Source organism: Mytilus galloprovincialis, chromosome 12, assembly GCF_965363235.1.
Source record: "Mytilus galloprovincialis chromosome 12, xbMytGall1.hap1.1, whole genome shotgun sequence".
NCBI lineage: Eukaryota > Metazoa > Mollusca > Bivalvia > Mytilida > Mytilidae > Mytilus > Mytilus galloprovincialis.
Genome location: NC_134849.1, coordinates 59,131,108 through 59,151,488, shown reverse-complemented (window position 1 = coordinate 59,151,488; position 20,381 = coordinate 59,131,108). Strand labels below are relative to the sequence as shown.

Genomic DNA, 20,381 nt, shown 5'->3' with positions numbered 1-20,381 from the left:
TGCATAAGAAATCATACTGTGACCTACATGTATCTATTTTCGTGTTCGTGTCAGTTCTTAACTTTTTTAAATGCATGTATACCTTTTACTCTATCAAATGATCATCTAATAAGATATTCTAATATTTAATTGACTAACATTCACGAAACTCGCAAAATGGTCGGGTGGGGAGGGTATATAATTATATCCTGATTATCTGTTAAAAAATGTACTGCTATTCAAAAGACAATCTTTCTGAACAGTTCATTCGATTCAATTAAAATTGTTGAAAAATAACCACTTTTCCGCGATAAAAATGTCATAACAAATAGAAAAAATATACCCCCGCCCTCTTTTCCATAAACTAAGTTGGTACAATTAATTACTTACAATGTGGCTTGTATTTGTCATACACCTTTGTCGGATGGTAACAATTAATTTGTGTCTTTCTTTTCATGCAGTTACAGTGATATTTTTATTGTATATGGATAATAATTTTTAAAAGGTTTATATCTAGATTAATTAGTGAGTTTTATTTCGCATTCTAAATTAGCCGTTTGGGGTATTAATTTCTGAAAGCATAAAGACTAAAGACTTAGAAAGGAATATCCCACTTTAGTGTGGTCGGTAAAATAGGATACTAATTATAGGATTTTGCAAATCTTTATAAAAAATAATAATTTTTTGACAGTATATAAGTCAGATGGTGCATATTTCAAGATTTATCTTGTCGTTGAACACACATCGGGGGTGTTCTACGACAAGAAAACCTTAAAATATGTATTATCTATAACATAATGCTTACCGATGTACTCCTTTTTTTTTAAATGTTTACCTTTTTGGTATATTGATTTGTTCCCACATCATTGTCAATATAAAGGAATTTGATGCGACTGTCATCCAAGTAAAAGAGGTTTAGCTAGCTATAAAACCATGTTGAATCCACCATGTCCTACATAAGTCATGCATATGACAGTTGTTATCCGTTCATTGATGTGTTTTAGCTTTTGATTTTGCTATTTGATTAGGGACTTTCCGTTTTATTTTCCTCGGAGTTCAGTATGTTTATGGTATTACCTTTTATTATACCGATAATAACGATCAGATCAAAGTAAACTTTTTATACTACATTAAGCGAGAAATTAACCTGGCAAGTAAAATTCCGTTTATCTTTGATGTTAGACCCACAAAGGAATTCAATTCTAAAGTAATCATTCTTGCTTGTTTGCTTTTTGACCTTGAATGATTGTTCCTAATATTTTATTAACTAGTATGTATTTGCATTCAGATATCGCAGATCAAATTTATTCGTTCATTTACGTTTTTTTATTGAGTTAAGCCTTCCAATTGATATGTTATCGTGTGTTTTCATATGTTGTGATGTTATACTATTGTTTCAGAAAAAGGGGGAAGGTTTGGTACCATTAAAACGTTTAATCCCGCTGCAAATGTTTACACCCGTCCTAAGTCAGGAACCTGATGTGCAGTAGTTGTCGTTTGTTTATGTAATTTATACGCGTTTCTCGTTTTTTTTTTATAGACTAGACCGTTGGTTTTCCCGTTTGAATGGCTTTACACTAGTAATTTTGGGGCCCTTTATAGCTTGTTGTTCGGTGTGAGCCAAGGCTCCTCGTTGAAGGACGTACATTGACCTACAATGGTTTCCTTTTATAAATATTTATTTGGATGGAGAGTTGCCTCATTGACACTCACACCACATCTTCCTATATCTATTCATTAAATTGAAAGTAGTTTTTAATTTCATGAATATACTAAATAACTATCAGTTTGAATGTCCCTCTGGTATCTTTCGCCCCTCTTTTAAAGAAATAATAGTTAGTTTACGAAGTGTTGTATTAACAAACGACAGAATAGAAAGTAGGAAGAATGACGTTATAGTACAATACGTCCCTTTGTGCTAGTAAATATTCTATGCTTATCAAATCTGATGTATACAACATTGTACACAGAGCTTTAATATCGAGCAATTGTGCAACAGATTTCGCGTAAAAATGAATGTGCCAAATTTGGTACTTGTGGCTATAAAAGTATAGCAGAAGACAACGAAATATATTAAAAGAAATATTTAAATTGGTTTTTTAGTTGAATTTATGCCATTTAATGTCATACTAATAAACTATTCGTAATAATAGCAAAATACCAAAATGGGAAGGCAAAAACAAACAAAGATTGACGAATGACAGATGATATGAATTTAAAATCACAATAATTATTTCACACTATATGATACTTAAGGAATGACTGTAATATTTTTTCTGTCTATGAAGAAATAACATGAAACATTTGGTGCACACTGAATAACGCGCGTAGCGGGTTATTTTACAGTGTGCACCACATTTTTTATGTTATTTCGAATAGACAGAAAGAATATTACAGTCATTTCTTATAATTTAATTCTAAATTTCATTTTAAACCGTAGAAAACCATGAAAAAACATTGATGACGTCACAGTCACCTGACTAAATCATGTCTATGGGCTCATAACAAAAAAACGTCAGCCAATCAGAAGACGCTTTACATCCAAAATTAGATTATAGAGATAAAGGGAGGGAACCAAAATAGCCGATATAAAAAAGGACTAAATATTTACAACAGTAAAACATAACTACCATCACACTATTGTTCAGCAGCAAATAAACTACTAACAATTACGTTTATGGAAAATACAAATATTATTCCATAGCAAAAATGCCTATTGATGTTGGCATAACGTTTTGGAATTTTGGGTTCTCAATGCTCTTCACCTTGGCTTTAAAACTATTTTGATCAAAGCGTCACTTGTGAGGTGAGTCTTGTGTAGACGAAACTCGCGTCTGTTGTATCAAATTATAAGCTTGGTACTATTAGCACAAAGATAGAAACAGCTCTCGAAACCTATATCTTTCGATTTAGTTATTTTATTGTAAGAGGTAATCCCGTATGAGGGAAATCTTGATAGTGAGAACATGCTCTTCATTGAAAGGATAATTATTTGTATCTTTTTTTTTTTCATAATACTAATGTATCAAAACGAACATGTATGATTAAAACATGAATTATCTGCATTATGATAACTAAACCTTTGATTTCCATCATGAGCCTCACTTCTCTTGTTTGCCCAATTATCAAGCATATCAGTGAAGAGAGTTTGTGTCATGATTATACATTTATCTTCATTTACAAGATATGTGAATTCCCTCTCAGGGAACATGTCACTTTAAACTATTGTTTCCTTAATCCACCTCCCAACCAACTCTTGAAGTAAACTATTTCCAATTGGACAATACAAATACTGATATACGCTTTCCGATCAATTTTACTCATGTTCTCAATTACTCCGGATTATACATGCAAATTTTCGTAGCATGTAAGACTTAGAATAGACATGATTATTATAATTAATAAGTGTTATATCAGTATTACAAACCTAATCTTGAATTCTATCCTAACTCTATCCTATTTGTTAGAAATTCAAATGTGACGTCACTTTTTGCATCGATCTCTTCGGCTAACTCGGCTATGGTTTTTTTATTTGCTGGTTTAGGTTGTTTAATGTATTTGTTTTTAATCTGTAGTTCGTTAACACTTCAGTGTGAAGATGTATATCTATTATATAGCCATTTTTATCAATTTACTGTTTGAAACAGACTAAGTATGAATTATTCGAAATACTAAAAATGTTCTTATCCCAGGCATAAAACCTTAGAAAAACGCGCGTCTGGCTTGTTAAATTATAAACCTGGTACCTTTAGATAGGTATTATGTGTGTGTTTCTCTGTACTATATGTTCTCTCATTAATTTGTATTGTAGTCCTGTCATGAAATATTGTCATTTTAATGTTATATTTAACATAATTGCAATAAAGGCAGGAGGTTAGGATAACCACAAAACTAGGTTCAACCCACCGTTTTTTTTTTTTCTTAAAAAAATGTCATGTACCAAGTCAAGAAAATGGCCAATGTTATATTATAGTTTGTTTTTGTGTGTGTTGCATTGTCCTTTTTTTGTTCACTTCAGTGTTTCTATTGTTTTGTTGTTTCGTTGTCTAAATGTACTATATTGTAATGTTTATTCTCTTTCCTGAATGTTCCTGCATTTGTACTTTCTTCCTGTCATCTAATGTAATTCTTTTAGTGTTATATTTAACATTGCAATAAAAGTGCGAAGTTTGGCTAGCCACAAAACCAGGTTCAGCAAACCATGTTTCTTTAAATATTCTGTACCAAGTCAGGAAAATTGCTATTGATATATTATAGTTTGTTTCTGTGTGTGTTACATTTTGGTGTTGTGTTTTTGTAGTGTCGTAGCTGTCCTCTTATATTTGATGTGTTTCCCTCAGTTTAAATATAAATCCAGGATTTGTTTTTCTCAATCGATTTGTGAGTTTCGAACAGTGGTATACTACTGTTGCCTTTATTCATTAACATACTTTAATTCATGGTATTGGTTTGAATTCACAAATAAAATACTGCGTCGTATACATGTCTTTATGGCTAGCCCACTGATAGTTATAAAATCCTGATGATGGTATATACATGGATCCGTATATATGAGAAGTCGGATGATTCGGTTCCTTCGTAGCCCAGTCGGTATACGTCACTGTAGAGTTGTCTACCCATTTCCATGTTCCGTTAACTAGATGTGCACCAATGTAGAAACCCCACAAGTCACCTGTTATCAAATTACGAAATGGTTACATAGTTGAATTTTGACAGTGTATCAAATTAGATATTTTAAAAACCTTTGAAAGACAGCTTAAGTAGATTAGTTAAACGAATACATTAACAGGTTATAAGTTTATGAAGTCATTGAATGATTTGACGAGAAACAAAATGAATATAACATACAAATTTAAATTTAAATGAAAAGAGAGACACACGCTACCAAATGAATATTCAAAACTATATACTATCGATTGTAAAATTATAATGTAGAATAAAAAAGTGAAGTTTGTGTGACACTAATCCATCAAATTTTGTTAGTGTTTGTGTTTGTTTTTATTGAAAATTGATGATTTAACAAAAATTGATATCGTTTGTAAATTAAAGAAATATTATTTTGAATGATGTTCACATGAGATTTTGTAACGTCTAAGATAATAGAGAAGCCGAAAGTACATGTACTAACATTTTGTTAAAACTCAGAAGTTGACAATCAACTTCCAATGGCATGGCAAAAAAACGAAAAACGAGAAAATTTCAAACCATTAGCTATAAAAACCCAACAAATTGGAAAACTTAACTCTCAGCAACGCGAATTCATCCCAAACTTCCAAATCCCGTGGTGACCACAGTTGCTCTGGAAGGTTAGGAAGATTCTATTACATTTGCAGCATCCTTTTTTGTGTCTCAATCAAGTACAAAATTTGTAGTGAGTCTAATTTGATGAAAGATAATGGGGTTGAAGTAATGATAAATGGAACAAATCCATCATTATCTATGAAACAGATATCACATGACCATTGATAATGATCAACCATTTTGGAATGACGTCTGTAAAATTTTCAATTTTAAGGCTTCAATTCAGCCATTTGAAAATTTGTCTTACCCCGCCTTATTTTAGACTTGTTCATTAAATTAGAAAATACGTGGTCATCTTAGTAGTAGAATCTTTGATAAACGAGACGATTTTATATTTGAAATTATAAATTTCAACCACCATTATTATTAGCATTAATATACCAGCTTTACCAGCGTACTGGTTTAACAATTCGGTACTCCAGATCTAGAGATTGCAACTGTTATTTCGACTTTATAAAACATCATAAGTGTCTGTGAAGAAAATTCACGAATCAGGAATTATATCAAAGAATTTTTTTCTGACAACGTAATTGCAAGATACCATAACCTGAATAAAATTGAGAATGGAAATTAGGAATGTTCCAAAGAGACAACGATCCGATCAAAGAGCAACACACAGCCGAATGCCACCAATGGGTATTCAATACAGCGAAAATATCCAGCACCCGGAGGCGTGTTTAGCTTGGTGGTAAATATTCTGTATCAATTTTAAAAAACAATACATTATAAGCCCTGCCCTTTAACAAGAATTGTGTATACTGTGGATTCATTATTATTCGTTGGATACCAATTTTCGTGCATTTCGTGGGCACAGTCAAACCACGAAATTAGATATTCAACGAATGATAATTTTTCTATAGGTTTGTATGCAGACTTCAGCAAAACCACGAAATTAAATATCCACGAATATGCAAGTTTTTCTTAATCCACGAAAATTGGTACTCACGAAAATAAATGAATCCACAGTATTGGATGACCACGCTTTTAAATGAAACAGAAGTAGTTACAAATATGTATTTAAAAAAGGCGATTGACAATAATAAAATTGATATCTTAACTCCCAGGATAATGGACAAAATATATTTAATTATTAGTTTAAAACGTTTACCTGCCTCGATCATATTCGACAAAAATACCTATATCTTATTATTATTACACAGAAAAAAACAATTATGTGCCAATACATATGTACAACATTTAATTAGTGTATAAGTATTCGTTTTTAAATTCAAATTATTGTAAGGTCGTATCAGTATATTTCGTATTTCACATGATAAAACTAAAGCCTGTAGTTCCATTGTGTGGTTACGTCTTTAATCTTAAAAGCTTTTCGAAACATCGAGTCCATAATTTATTGTATTGAAATAAGGAAATCATTTGCATCACTATTTTTTTTAAATTTAAATAAACTCCCTATATATAGCAGGATTACAATATGGAACGCCTGACGTTTTTGTTTTTGTACACAAGAATCACTAGTGACACCCGAATTTAATAAGTTAAAAGTTCAAATGAGGTACACATTTTACAAGCATTGAGGAACAAAGAACAACCGTAAGATTCGTTGTTGGGGTAGTACATTCTTGGTCCAACACTTTTGCTGTAATTTGTTTTAAATGATCTTCGATTTAAATAAGTTTGTCTTCTAACTGTTTAGATTCAGAGGCGTCCATCAGACTTATTGAGACGTGGTTGGGACGTTCTACTTGTACGGTTTAGATTCATAAGCATTGATGAGTCGTATTTAGATGTAAGTCAAACGTTTTACTTAAAAAGACATTTTACATGGATAAATGGTAGCGAAGGCGATAGATTTCAATTATTATGTTAAACGTTGTTAACTTGCAGTTTTTAAAAATGTGTAGGAGTTTTAATGATCTGAATAACATGAATAACAAATATATAAGTTATATTCAACAATAGCTCAAGTTAAATGGAAACGACAGAAAATTGTTCTTAGCTCTTGCTCCTGAAAAGATGTATTTATGGGGAAGTGATTTATCACTAGGATTACTACATATCCTTAAAACATCTTAAATAACTTCCATTATATTTTGCAATACAATGCAGCCTTGAAAACGGTTTCAAATTGTTCTATTGCTGTTGTTATTTTCCTTTCCAGATTACCTTGTCGCTTTTTCTAAAGAAACGAATGTTATTTTTGAACATCATTATCAGTACAATTTCACTAATTAAAATCAGAAGAACATTTTGACCATATTTGAGTCCAACAACGTTAAAAAATCATTATCTTTTATAATCGTTGACAATGAATAAAATCTATAATTTTGAAAGATAAGATCTCTTCAGTTTCATTGCCATCGGATCTGTTCATCTTATTTAAGATATATTTTTTCAAAAAAATAAAAAGGAGAATCATTCCCACAATTCGAATATCAAATTCATAATTTACTCACTCGGTAAGAGATGTTGAGCAACTAATTGTTTAACATGCTGGACTAGGAGATTGTTTTCTGTTGCATCGTTAATTATAACGAGGTTACTTCCATGATGTCTACAAAACTGTTTTGCAGGTTCCCAATACAGCGATGATTTTGAAAAGTAATAACAGGAAGATCCATAGAATATATATTCTGGAAGACAACCTAAAATCGTAAAATATAGATAGAACCATGTTTGATATAGGTTGTTTCATTTAAGTCAGATATAAGAAGATGTGGTATGAGTGTCAATGAGAAAACTGTCCATCCAAGTTACAATTTGTAAAAGAGAACGATTATAGGTCATAGTACGGTTTTCAACATGAATCAAATCGCTCCCACCGAACAGCAAGATATAAAGGGCCATAAAAAAATCAACAGTATTAAACAATTAAATCAGAAAAAAATAACGATCAAATCTATATAAAAAACAGAAACGAGAAACACTTGTAACTCCATCAACAAACAACAACAATCGAAGGTCATCAGGTTTCAGATTTAGAAAACAAATCAAACAAATTCAGACGGTTAACCTGATTATCTCTAAATAAAAACAAAGAGAGGACAATGGTAAACAACTATTCAGAATAATAAAAAAACCTGTTTGTTTGTTTATAGATATGAACGAATAACATAATTGTGTATCGCGTTTGTTGCAAACGAAATCGACTTTTCGAATAATGATACTATGTTGTCGAATTTTATAAATATATGCAAGACACTATTAAGCCTTTGGTAACAAATGTAACTTAACGGTTCAAAGATCAACTTAGAATTAAGACCTTGATATTTATACGTACAATGATTGGTGGAATTGTTTGCTAAATTTGTTTGAGGAGGTGTAGATGATATTATAGTTGCAACAGGTGTTGTGGTGGCGCTACCTGCTGTAGTGGTCACATTTGGAACTAAACAGCCTAGATTGCAACGATCTTCTTTGCAGCAACGGAGGCACAATGAGAAACCTCTTTTATTCACTTCACTATTTGCCTCGAGGCTTCGTCCAATTATATGTGATAATCCACTGAGTCTGTCACAAAGCTGTAATTTGTATGTTAAAGTGTTATTAAAATTTGTTGAAAATGGACAGTTTAAACAAATTTCGTTTAATTTCTTTTCGTCAAAACTTTTTCTATATAAATTTTAAAACACAATTCGTTTTTTATGGTAATTTGACAAAAGTCACATTAATTTTCAACAATTTCTGTGTCAGAAAGGATGGCATCTATTATTAGTTTTGTCTGGTCTTTCTTCTTTCAAATATTATTTCCACTTCAAAAATATAAACCTCAAAACATAGATATCTTGAATAGACTCTTCCTTGACCAGACGTTGCCAAGTAATTCAGGAATTTTCAAACTAATGGTAAAATTCATGTTAAATTCACAACAACAACAAAAAAAACATAAATGTTTCTTGTTTACATGTGACACAAATATATTTGGATGATTTCTTTTTAGATCCGCAGTTTAATCTTGGAAAATTGCACATATTATATATTGTAATTAAATCAAGTCATACACGATGTATGTTGAAATATGAATATAAAAATGAAATTAAGGATGTACATAGGTGAGGTTTTTGAATTTGTGCTAAATGTTCGGACTCCTTGGTTTTTTTTCATACAATAGTATTGTATTATACAATGTAAAATTTTTTGCCCCATAACACCCTTTTATTTTTTTTTCATATTAGACTTAAAAGCTCATGAAAGGTCACTTACCAAAATTTTAGAAGATTCTGAATTTTCTTTCTTCTGTTTTGAGACCCAAATAGTACCAATGCATATATAAGGTAAAAGTCCAAGTCAGCCTTTTCCCGCCATATTGTAAATCTCAAATATCTCAAAAAGGAGGTCCATGACCTATCAATATTTTTAGCTTATCTTAATCCTTAATAGATACTCTACCAGCTTATAGTATCAATTTTAATTTCTTAATTTCTTAAGTTTCACCTAACCTCACCTAAGTACATCTTTAATTGAAAAAATTATAAATAAATGAAATTCCTTAAATAATAACTACCATATCATGTTCATTGTGATATACTAATTATGAAAGTAAAAACATTAAAACACAAAAATAAAGATGCAATTTAATTCTCAATGAAACAAATTGTCACCAAAGACTTTCACAAACGTTTTGAATAGTTATCAAAGGTACAAGGATTATAATTTAGAACGCCAGACACGCGTTCGACTACATAAGACTCATCAGTAACGCTCATATCAATATAGTTATGAAGCCAAACAATTATAATTTTTGTTTAACATCAACGTCTTCGAACATTTATTTGAAAGAAATACATACTGCTTTAGCACCACATTTCGTTGTATACGTTACATCAAACAGCGGATGTGGGGTTTTCAATATCTCACAGAGCTGAAATATAAACAATGTTTTCTATCTATAGATTATCATTGTGTGTTATGTTAAGGAGATACGATTATACATTTTCTTTGTGAATGTCATCAATTGTAAAACTATTCCAAACTAAAAGACAAATTGAAAGAGTTGGTATTGCTTTGCTTGTGAACTTTCCATTTCTAAGTAGCAACATTCCAGCAGAACCTGCATATGGGGTATATATCACCCATTTGATACGATATTCCCGTGCTTGCATTTCCTATCATGATTTTCGTGATAGAGGGTTGCTGCTCACAAGGAAGCTATTAAACCAAGAGTTCCAAATGGTGAAGTTGAAATCATCCCTTCGTAAATGTTACGGACGCTATCACGAGTTGGTTGATCGTCATGGAATAACCGTTTCACAAATGATATCGGATATGTTCCTGACGGCGTAACTACAATCCCCTTCCCTTTCATGAATGTTACCTACCGAATTAGACTATTTACCGGATTTGTTATCACATAAGCAACACGACGTGTGCTACATATGGAGCAGAATCTGCTTACCCTTCCGTAGCACCTGAGATCACCCCTAATTTTTTGGTGGGGTTCGTGTTGTTCATTCTTTAGTTTTCTATGTTGTGTCATGTGTGCTGTTGTTTGTTTGTCTTTTTCGTTTATAGCCATGGTGTTGTCAGTTTGTTTTAGATTTGTTTGACTGTCCCTTTGGTATCTTTCGTCCCTCTTTTGTATTAATTTTATTGCATCTATTTAATGATTCAAAAGGCAAAATCAAAACATGATAGTGAATTAACTCAGTATATGAAGACAAACAATATTGAGTTCTACATACTAAGTACTAAGATAAACACAACTGTTTACCTCATCCCGACTACAAATTTGAACTTGGTTACAGTGATATGGATCTTGCATCATGGCACAAGCATAACATATTGGTCCTCGTTGGTCTCTTGCTGGAAGAGCTGTGACAACAAGAAAAAAAAATATAATGGAATTTGATGCGACTGTCATACAGGTGAGTTGTTTGGCTTGCTTTAAACCAGGTTCAATCCACCATTTTCTACATTAGAAAATGCCTGTACCAAGTCAGGAATATGACAATTGTTATCCATTCGTTTGATGTGTTTTATCTTTTGATATTTCCATTTCATTCGGGATTTTCCGTGTTGAATTTTCCTCGGAGTTCAGGTTTTTGTGATTTTACTTTTTATAAATCTATAAAACGCGATGCTAGTAATAGCGTTAGTAATTGACTAAATGTTTTGCTCCGATTGTGTTGATGCTGTAGAAAACGATCCCGTGCTTTTGTTTTATATCCTATTTTTTACTATCTATGTTTCCTGGTTTTGACATATGAGAGAGCTGTCTCCTGTTGACATGCTTTGTTGTTTTATTTTAAATTTATGGTATGTGATACTAGCCCCCTCTTGAATCTATCGAGGTATTTAACTGCCGACCTTTAGTAAATGTTGACGATTGTCTTTGATTGTCGTTTGCTTTAAGGCCTATTAAAATTAATTGATAGATTTTCATCCCCGCCCGCCCCTCTGAAATCGTCCCGCCCCGATTTTTTTTATTTTGAAAAATTTATGATTTCCGAATTTTGTTCCTTTCCGTTACCGGTAACGGTCAATAATTTCGTATCAATCGAATTTCCTGTTTCAAATTTCGGTTTTCATATTTATTGTTTCGAGTACTTAAAAGGATTATGTTGACAAATTCTGCTGCTCAATGATGACAATATCATCTACGGTGAATAGAAATAGATTACCATAAGGGCAAGAAATATTCGGGTTACGAGTAATGCGTTGTGTTCAAGAACGCAAATTGCGGTATGTCACAAATTGAAAATTTCTGTCATTAGAAAACCGTGGATTTTTTTTAATTAAACATTGACCCGGACCCGGCAAACATACACATTGTGTTATAGAAAGCCTTTAGATTTACCCATGGCTATTGTTTTGTTTAAAAACACCAAATATCCTTAAAAGAGTCATTAAACAACTTCACAACTTCATGTTTCACATTTTAATTATATTTGCTTCAGTCTTGAATAACTTGAGAATCTTTAAAAAAGTACAACCCTACTATTACCAACACTGTTTGAGTTCTCATTTCATTCATAATACTTGTGTTGCATACCATTGCATTTGCATAATTTTATGAGGACTACAAACCATCGTTAAAAAACTGAATAGAAAATTTCTGCATGATTTTACTGTTTACTGGAAATAGGTTTCTAAAGTAGCAATTGCATGTAGAACAGTCGTTGCCAATCAGAGATATTTGTTTAAGAATTAAAAAAAATTATGTACGATTCTTAAGACATGTTTACACATGTACATGGTATAAGCTACATTTTTTAAGTGAACGCTTGCATATATATATGAAGTTCACGTCACAAGAAGGTTTCTTATCGTCCTTCCCTATGCCTATATCACCCTGCTCTGTCGTTCAGTAGTTTTCGTATCAAGACTTCAAAACGAGACCACGCATTATCAGCGACGTCACAATGTGAGAGGAGAAGTTATCAGCGACGTCACAATGCGAGAGGAGACGTTATCAAGCTTGCTTTCGTCAAACGTAAAACTGTCTTAGGGAGAGGAAAAAAGACCATTAATAGAACGATAAACAGATAATCGGTTTTTTTACGTATAGATATCGTTAAATATCAGCCGCATGACACAATGTGAAACTTTTTAGCTCGTTTGCTACGCTCACTCGCCAAAAACGTTCACATTGTGGCTCGCGGCTGATATTTTACGATATCAATGTGTAGAAAACCCGATAATCTATACATATTAAATAAAATTTAAAAACTAAAATCCTCCCACCCGCCCCATTTTTTTCAAAACTTTGGATGAAAATCTACTAATTAATTTTAGTTGGACTAATCGGTTTCTTATGTAGTTGCTTGTTTTTTTTATTTAAATCGTATGTTTTTTTTTTGTATACTTGTATTAAGTTTTAAGAGAATTAAGAATATACCCATCTATCTATTTTACATCACCGTCATCATGGTCATATGAACTTTGGTGGGAAGTTGTCTCATTGGCAATCGTACCACATCTCATAATTGTTATAAAATAATAGAGGTATCAGTGTGGGGCATTATTTTGTATGTGTAAGGCATGCTAGTCTAAACGAAGCTACATGTATTACATATCAAAAGTAAGGATATGAAAAAGGAAAACAAGTATTAAGAACATTCACACATAACCTGTGCTTTAATTATGGTATTAGTTTAATGCACATTGTCCCTATAATTATGAGAAATGGTATAATGAGAAGTGGTATACTTGTCATTAGAAAAGCATTCAACTAGCGTTCAATGAACCTGCATGCAAACAACTGTAAGTCACATGTCGCCCTTCCATAATAATCAAATTTAAAATCGTATAGTAATGACTATTACAAGAATTAAAATAAAAGATAAAGACAAAACGGATGCCATACCTTGGGTTAAATAGAAAAAATAACAGAGCGGTATCAAAACTTCCAAAAACATAAAAAAAAATATCAAAAGTTACTTCAAAGTCAATTTCAACCAATAACAATAACTAAAGATAATCAATACCTTTTTAGATAATACTAACTTAAGCCTTTGTTTTAGATGTTGTATCACTCATATATTGTATGATCTAACTCGTTTACGTATACTAAGATGCAAGATAATCTTAATAAAAGAGACAGTCATAAAATATAACAATACATTCTTCCCATCATAGGAGTCATCAATATGTTTTACCACCAAATCATAGTACGGTACATCAGAAAATATGTCGAAAATAATATTCCCTTGAATTTGACAGTTGTAGGTAATTAATCCTACATTTCATTGAAGTGAAAAAAAACACACTTTTATAAATTGTGATTTGGATGGAGAGTTGTATCATTGGCACTCATACCACATCTTTCTATAACTATAAACATTTATCTTGGTATTTTAAAGTATTTTTTTTTTATATGGACTTTGTTCATTGTTGAAGGCCGTACTGTGACCTATAGCTGTTAATTTCTGTGTCATTTGCTCTCTTGTAGAGAGTTGTCTAATTGGCAATCATACCACATCTTTTTTTTTATATTTATATACAATACCGGTATTTTGGACATTACACTGTTACTTAATCTTTTACATAGGTAAATATGATGTAAAACTTTGTTCGTTAACGTCTAGTGATGGTTATTTTCTTATTTGCAATGAAATGATGTGTGAAATTTTTCTATAGTACTTAACATGCTTAATAAGATGAAACTTTACTCATGCAAAGAAGTTCTTTTTGTTAAAACAAAGATAATACTGCGCAATTATTTTGGAAAGTAAAAATTTAACAAAGTCTGAAAGGGGAAAATCACTTGTGGTATTAAACCTAGTGATGGTTATTTTCTTACATGCAATGAAATGATGTGTGAAATTTTTCTATAGTACTAAATATGATGAAGCTTTACTCGTGCCAAGAAGTTCTTTTTGTTTAAACAAAGATAATTCTGCGCAATTATTTTGAAAAGTAAAAAATTAACAAAGTCTGATAGGGGAAATATGGTATTAAGCCTAGTGATGGTTATTTTCTTATATGCAATGAAATGATATGTGAAATTGTTCTGTAGTACTGAATGAGATGAAACTTTACTCATGCTCAGTATTTTTTTGGTTAAAACAAGTATAAATTCTGCACATTTTTTTAACAAAGACTACTGGGGTCAATCAGTTGTGGTATTGTAAATAAAGATGACGAAACCTACGATTTGCAGCACAGCCACCGTAATTGCAATGATCTTCGCTGCAAGAATAATCACAAACTTTTGTTTCAAAGGCTTTTTGACGTCTAGCTACAACGTGTTTCCCCTGACTCCCAAGATATCTCTGTAATATAGCATGTATAGTATACCAAAATTGTATTTTTAAAATCAATTTGTGATTTTTCCTCGAAGTTTCGTATTTTTTTAATTTTACTTATTTTATTATATTTCAAACCAAATAAAACTCTGATGTATGAAATTAAATAAATAAAAAACAATATATCTGTTTTAAAAACTCGATTCATGCAGACAATTTACATGGTCAAAATAAAAGTTAAATCACACAAATACTGAGCTCGGAGGGAAATTTAAAAAGAAATTAAGTCCCGAATCAAATGGCAAAGTCAAAAGCTCAAACACATTAAACTGTTATGTTCCTGACTTGGTAAAAGCATTTTCTTATGTAGAAAAATGTGGATTAAATTGTTTTTATAGCTAGCTATACCTCTCACTTGTATGACATTCGTATCAAATTTCTCTATATTAGCAACGATATGTAAATGAAACAAACAGACAGACTAGATGAACATGTCAAAATAGGGGTATATCAGTCAACATGGTGTTATAATCTTAATCACTATAAAAACAAACAAATATGTAACGAAGGAGCACAGAAAGGCATGGTACATGTATCTTAGTGATGGAGAAATTTTGGAGACAGTTTAAATGCACTGTAAAACTGTCAAACAGATACTATTATATAAGGGGCACTTTTGTTATCCTTAATATCGATGTTACATTTTCCGCTTAACCTTTAGACATATATCATGTCTATTCTTATAATGAAAATTGGGCCGTGTTCTTCCATTTAGATTCAAAGAATCGTGGTCAATTTACAGAATATAAATATACAGCATAGTTTCTACATTTCTATAAAGTAGTATAGTATCTTGGTAAGTATGGTGTGCATTTACAAACCTGTTTGTCTCTGCATCCAGTATTGAAGTATACATTCCCATTGTCTGTTTCAATTTTCTCAGCAAAACATTCCTAACATGTAAATAAAGAAATTAGGAATTAACATATCAACACTCGTATTATGTTAAACAGTTAAACCATTTTTTACTAAAAATCTCTTTTAATCTTCAATTTTTTTTTTTTTTTTTTTATTTCAGAAAGGACAAGCAGAGTTACACGCTCGGGGATTTGCTGGTGGGTAAACAACCTTGATTGAAACTCTCGTGGTCATGTAGTATTTATAAACATAAAACGAGACTATGACGATATTTTGTATTTGTATTGACAGTCTAATATTTTAACAAGGAGAATACACTATTTAGTATAAGTTACGACGTATTTACGTGTTGATATAATTTTGACAAAAATAATAAGAACAATTGGGTATTTGTTCTCCTAATATTCCCGAATAGAAGATATAAACTGTAAAAGCATATCTAAAATACTTTTTTTAACGTAGACTTAAAAATGAATAAATAAAGAATGAATAAATAAAAGAAAAATTAATTATTAAATTGGTTAAGTAAAACAATATCAAATCATCATTAGGGGTTAACTAAATACATAATTTCATTTAACAATTAAAAAATAACAAACATAAAGCATATTGCATTAAACTATTTAATAGATGTTCAATCTCTAATAAACAATATTAAATGGGACAGACATAAATAAAATAGATTTGACTTCTGGACAAATACAGCTAATGCTCACATGTTCATGATATATTACAGTGTAGCAAATTAATTTTGGAAGAAATATACAAGAGGGACACTCGAACTCATACATAGAAAATAAAGGCCATGGCTAGAAATTAGAAAACAAACAGACAAATAATAGAACACAATACACAACATAGAGAACTACAGAATAAGCAACACGAACCCCACCAACAACTGGGAGTGATATCAGGTGCTTCGGAAAGGTAATCAGATCCTGCTTCACATTTAGCACTCGTCGTGTTGATCATGTTATTAATTTATACAAACGCACGTTGAATATTATACCTGACGATATCCACATTTGTCAACAGTTCTACAATCTTGAGGGGACGGGACTTGATTGCAGTGAAAACATGTCAGAGCAGCCCCTGTTAGGAATGTAAAAAAAAGATAGGAGCATTCTAGAAAACATATTTCTTTTAATAATGTATTTTGAAGAAAGCAAGACAATGCTCACAAATATTTATAATTGTGCTTTGCTCGTGCGAGATTAAGATCGATAAGTAAAAATCTCCGATTTGATTTTTGTGTTTATTGTTTAACTTATTACATGTATTATTCCATTTCATATGTTTATTTAAGAATTAATTGTGGTATTAAAGCAAATTTAAGGTAGTTGTGTTATCATATTGGTTATATACTTGTTGTTTCATAATCTTGAGTGTTCATACACTTAGACTGTTCACGAATAACGAAATGTGGTTTATCAATCAGTTAATGAAAATGCATATATAAAGTCATTGATTACAAGTTACCCGTCTATGCATTTTGAAACTATTATATAACTGAGTGTCCAATTATGTCAGACAACGACTTTATATTGGTGTGGATATCATGGGTTTTGACGTTCGTATTTCACGAATGCTAGGCAGTCTGTTTAAAAGAAAAGCTTTTGATAAGACTGTAATAAATTGAAATTCAAAAGCAATAAACAAAAAAGAGTCCATGTTCTTGTTTTCTAGATATGAGCAATTGTAATTTTGGCTACCACATATGTTTTTAACAAACAGAACCAATAATGAAATCAAATTATCTGTCAGATTAACGAATTTAATTTCCTGTTTATTATTATACTGTCACATTATAAATTTATAAAATTAGCACATTGAAGTGCCTTTTTTCTTTTTTATCTAAAACGTAAAAACAAATTAATCAAGATTTAAAAAAAGCAAACTGGTATTACTCAATGTATTTCACTTGACTGGGCGGAGTTTAACCGCTTCGCTCATAATAAACCTGTTCATCTTTAAGTAGGTGTTTTAGGATAAACTCATTAATGAAGTGTCCAATCATTCTTTTGTAAATGCCAATGATGACACTGATAGGTGATTAGAAATCAGTAATAATTATAAAGGCAATCATCCTTATCACACACATCTTCAAATACATGTAGACTGTCCTTATGCAAATTTAAACGTAAGCTCCGCCCGATCAGTTGAAATATCATTGATAATATTATTATCGATGAGATAATACGCCGCCAGAGACTGAATGACGATAATATAAATCAAAATGACGAAATGCACTGTTATTCGTTCAGTGACAATTATAACATTCACTGCATAGTCAGCTATTTAAGGGCATACGATACAGTTTGATTCCATATTGAAATCTTGATGAAAATTGGCAAATATTCTCTTTTTTACCTGCTTAAATCAAATATGTAATACAAAAATATACATTCTTCTGCTACATTTTGAGTCAAATTATATCAAAATTTCAGATATTTGCTCAAAATTCGGATCATTGAAAGTAATTTTCCTTCCAACAGAAATGCATAACTTTTTTGTTTTAAAAGATAAACACAACTATTTTTGCTAAATTATTAATAATTTCTCTCTTATATAAGTAAATTTCTCAATTTTTTTGTTTAGAAATAACCAAAGTTTATCAAATGTTCATGAATGCAGAAAAAAACGTAATTTTTTGCTGTATATTTATCAAATTTAAAAAAAATCGCATTATTTACTTTTTCATGAAAATTGGTACAAATAGTCTTCATACGTAACCGAACCGAATATCATTTTAAAAAAGAGGGGTCCACGAACTCGTTTAAAATTTAAATCAGGTTGTATGATAAAAATCAATCAAAAAATGCATCTTTTCCTGGTATGTCACAGTTTGACGTTCCGAAAATAACGTTTTAGATTAGCAACGTCAGTACCTCCCCTGAAACTGTATCGTATGCCCTTAAGTCATCGGAATTACAAGATGTGACACATTCAAAATACTAAACACTATCATACCTGTTCGGAACCAACATGCGGTAGATAGCAAAATGCAAGCTAAAACAATAAAACAATATTAGAACTTAAGAAAATATACGAAATAATAAAGACAAAATAATGATGATGAAACAATGCTAATTACACAATGATAGAGACAAAAAATGTCAGTCAAATGAAATACCTACAAAAATAGTCAAGCATTGCAGTAATTAAGGCTATATTAAAGTGTTCTTATTTGGTTTGTAAATTACATGCTGATTATTGATTAGTTATTCGTTTCATAAATTTTAAAGCACAATTTCTGTCTCACAGCGATTTTTAACTTGGAAAGACTGTTGTGTCGCTGTTTTTCTCTTATTGTTCATGTGTTTCTAACGGTTTTATTTTGTAACCTGAATTCGTTTTATCTCAATCGATATATGACTTTTTAACACCGGTGTCCTACTGTTGCTCTTATTTATAGACATCCATTATTGAGCACCATATGTTAATATCTGTTTGATTTTATAATTTGTCATGTGCAGGTGCTTTGTGTTAAGATAGCTGCATATGTGTATTCCTAAAAAGCAAGAAACTTTAGTATTATCAAAACAAGGATATTCTGTTTAACCATTAACGAAAAATAAAAATAAAAGTTGTCTAAATATCGAAATATATTACATAGATTTAGGAAGATGTGGTATGAGTGCCAATGAGACAATTCTCCATCCAAATAACAATTTATGAAAGTACACCATTATAGGTCAAGGTACGGCCTTCAACACGGAGCCTTGGCTCACACCGAACAGCAATCTATAAGGATGAAAAACTAGAAACACTTATGAACTACAAAAACAAACGATAACTTCTGTACATCAGAATTCCTGACTTAGGACAGGTGCAAATATTTACGTTTAAACTATAATCAAATAACATGTAATACGGCAATTGCGCACACGCAAACACTAAATCATGTGGATAATTTAAATTGTATTCTACTTACCAAGTACCAACAACATATTGTAGTTTAAATGTTATATGGTCAATGAACCCAGATAAGATGAGTCACGTCACCAATTTGAAGATTTGTATAAAATCTTCGTTCAAGGTGAACCGGAGACGCACTAAAACGACATTATCGTCCTAGTCTTGAATCTTATCACAGTTATAATGAAAATATGAGGTTTTCATTAGTGATTGTTTTGCATTTCATCGTCCACACAAATAAGATATATGTTCAGAAAGATTATTTTATGGAGCTTATTTAATTGACATGTGGGTGAATAACAAAAACATTTGTATATAGGAAGATGCCTAACTAGCCAGAGGTCAAATAGGTGCTAAGAAGACAGTTTTGGATTGGTTATGTTTAGCATATATATACAAATGTACGACGAGAATGGATTTTACTTTTTTCCAATTTTTTCTCCTTGCAAATGATGTCATTAGCGAATAACCGTACATGAGTTTCAGTAGTTTTTTATTCTAACATTCCTGCGATCAAAACCGATTTGTTTTTTTTTGTTTTTTTTTTTTTTGTTCTTTTTACTTTTTTTCTTTTCTCAGAAGTACATTTGTAAATTTTCTTTTTAAAGAGTCTTAAAG

General features: G+C 31.2%; 1 protein-coding gene across 1 annotated transcript; it reads right to left on the bottom strand.

The window, feature by feature from the left end:
• Positions 1-4,379: 4,379 nt before the first annotated feature.
• Positions 4,380-19,906, bottom strand: LOC143054402 (uncharacterized). Its single transcript, XM_076227415.1, has 10 exons — positions 19,780-19,906; positions 18,816-18,854; positions 16,855-16,937; positions 15,809-15,880; positions 14,834-14,954; positions 10,952-11,052; positions 10,031-10,102; positions 8,522-8,762; positions 7,698-7,886; positions 4,380-4,651 (listed from the first exon to the last, which is right to left on the bottom strand). The coding sequence occupies exons 1-10, from the start codon at positions 19,793-19,795 to the stop codon at positions 4,416-4,418; spliced, it is 1,170 nt and encodes a 389-aa protein (XP_076083530.1). The 5' UTR covers positions 19,796-19,906; the 3' UTR covers positions 4,380-4,415.
• Between the last annotated feature and the right edge of the window lie 475 nt (positions 19,907-20,381).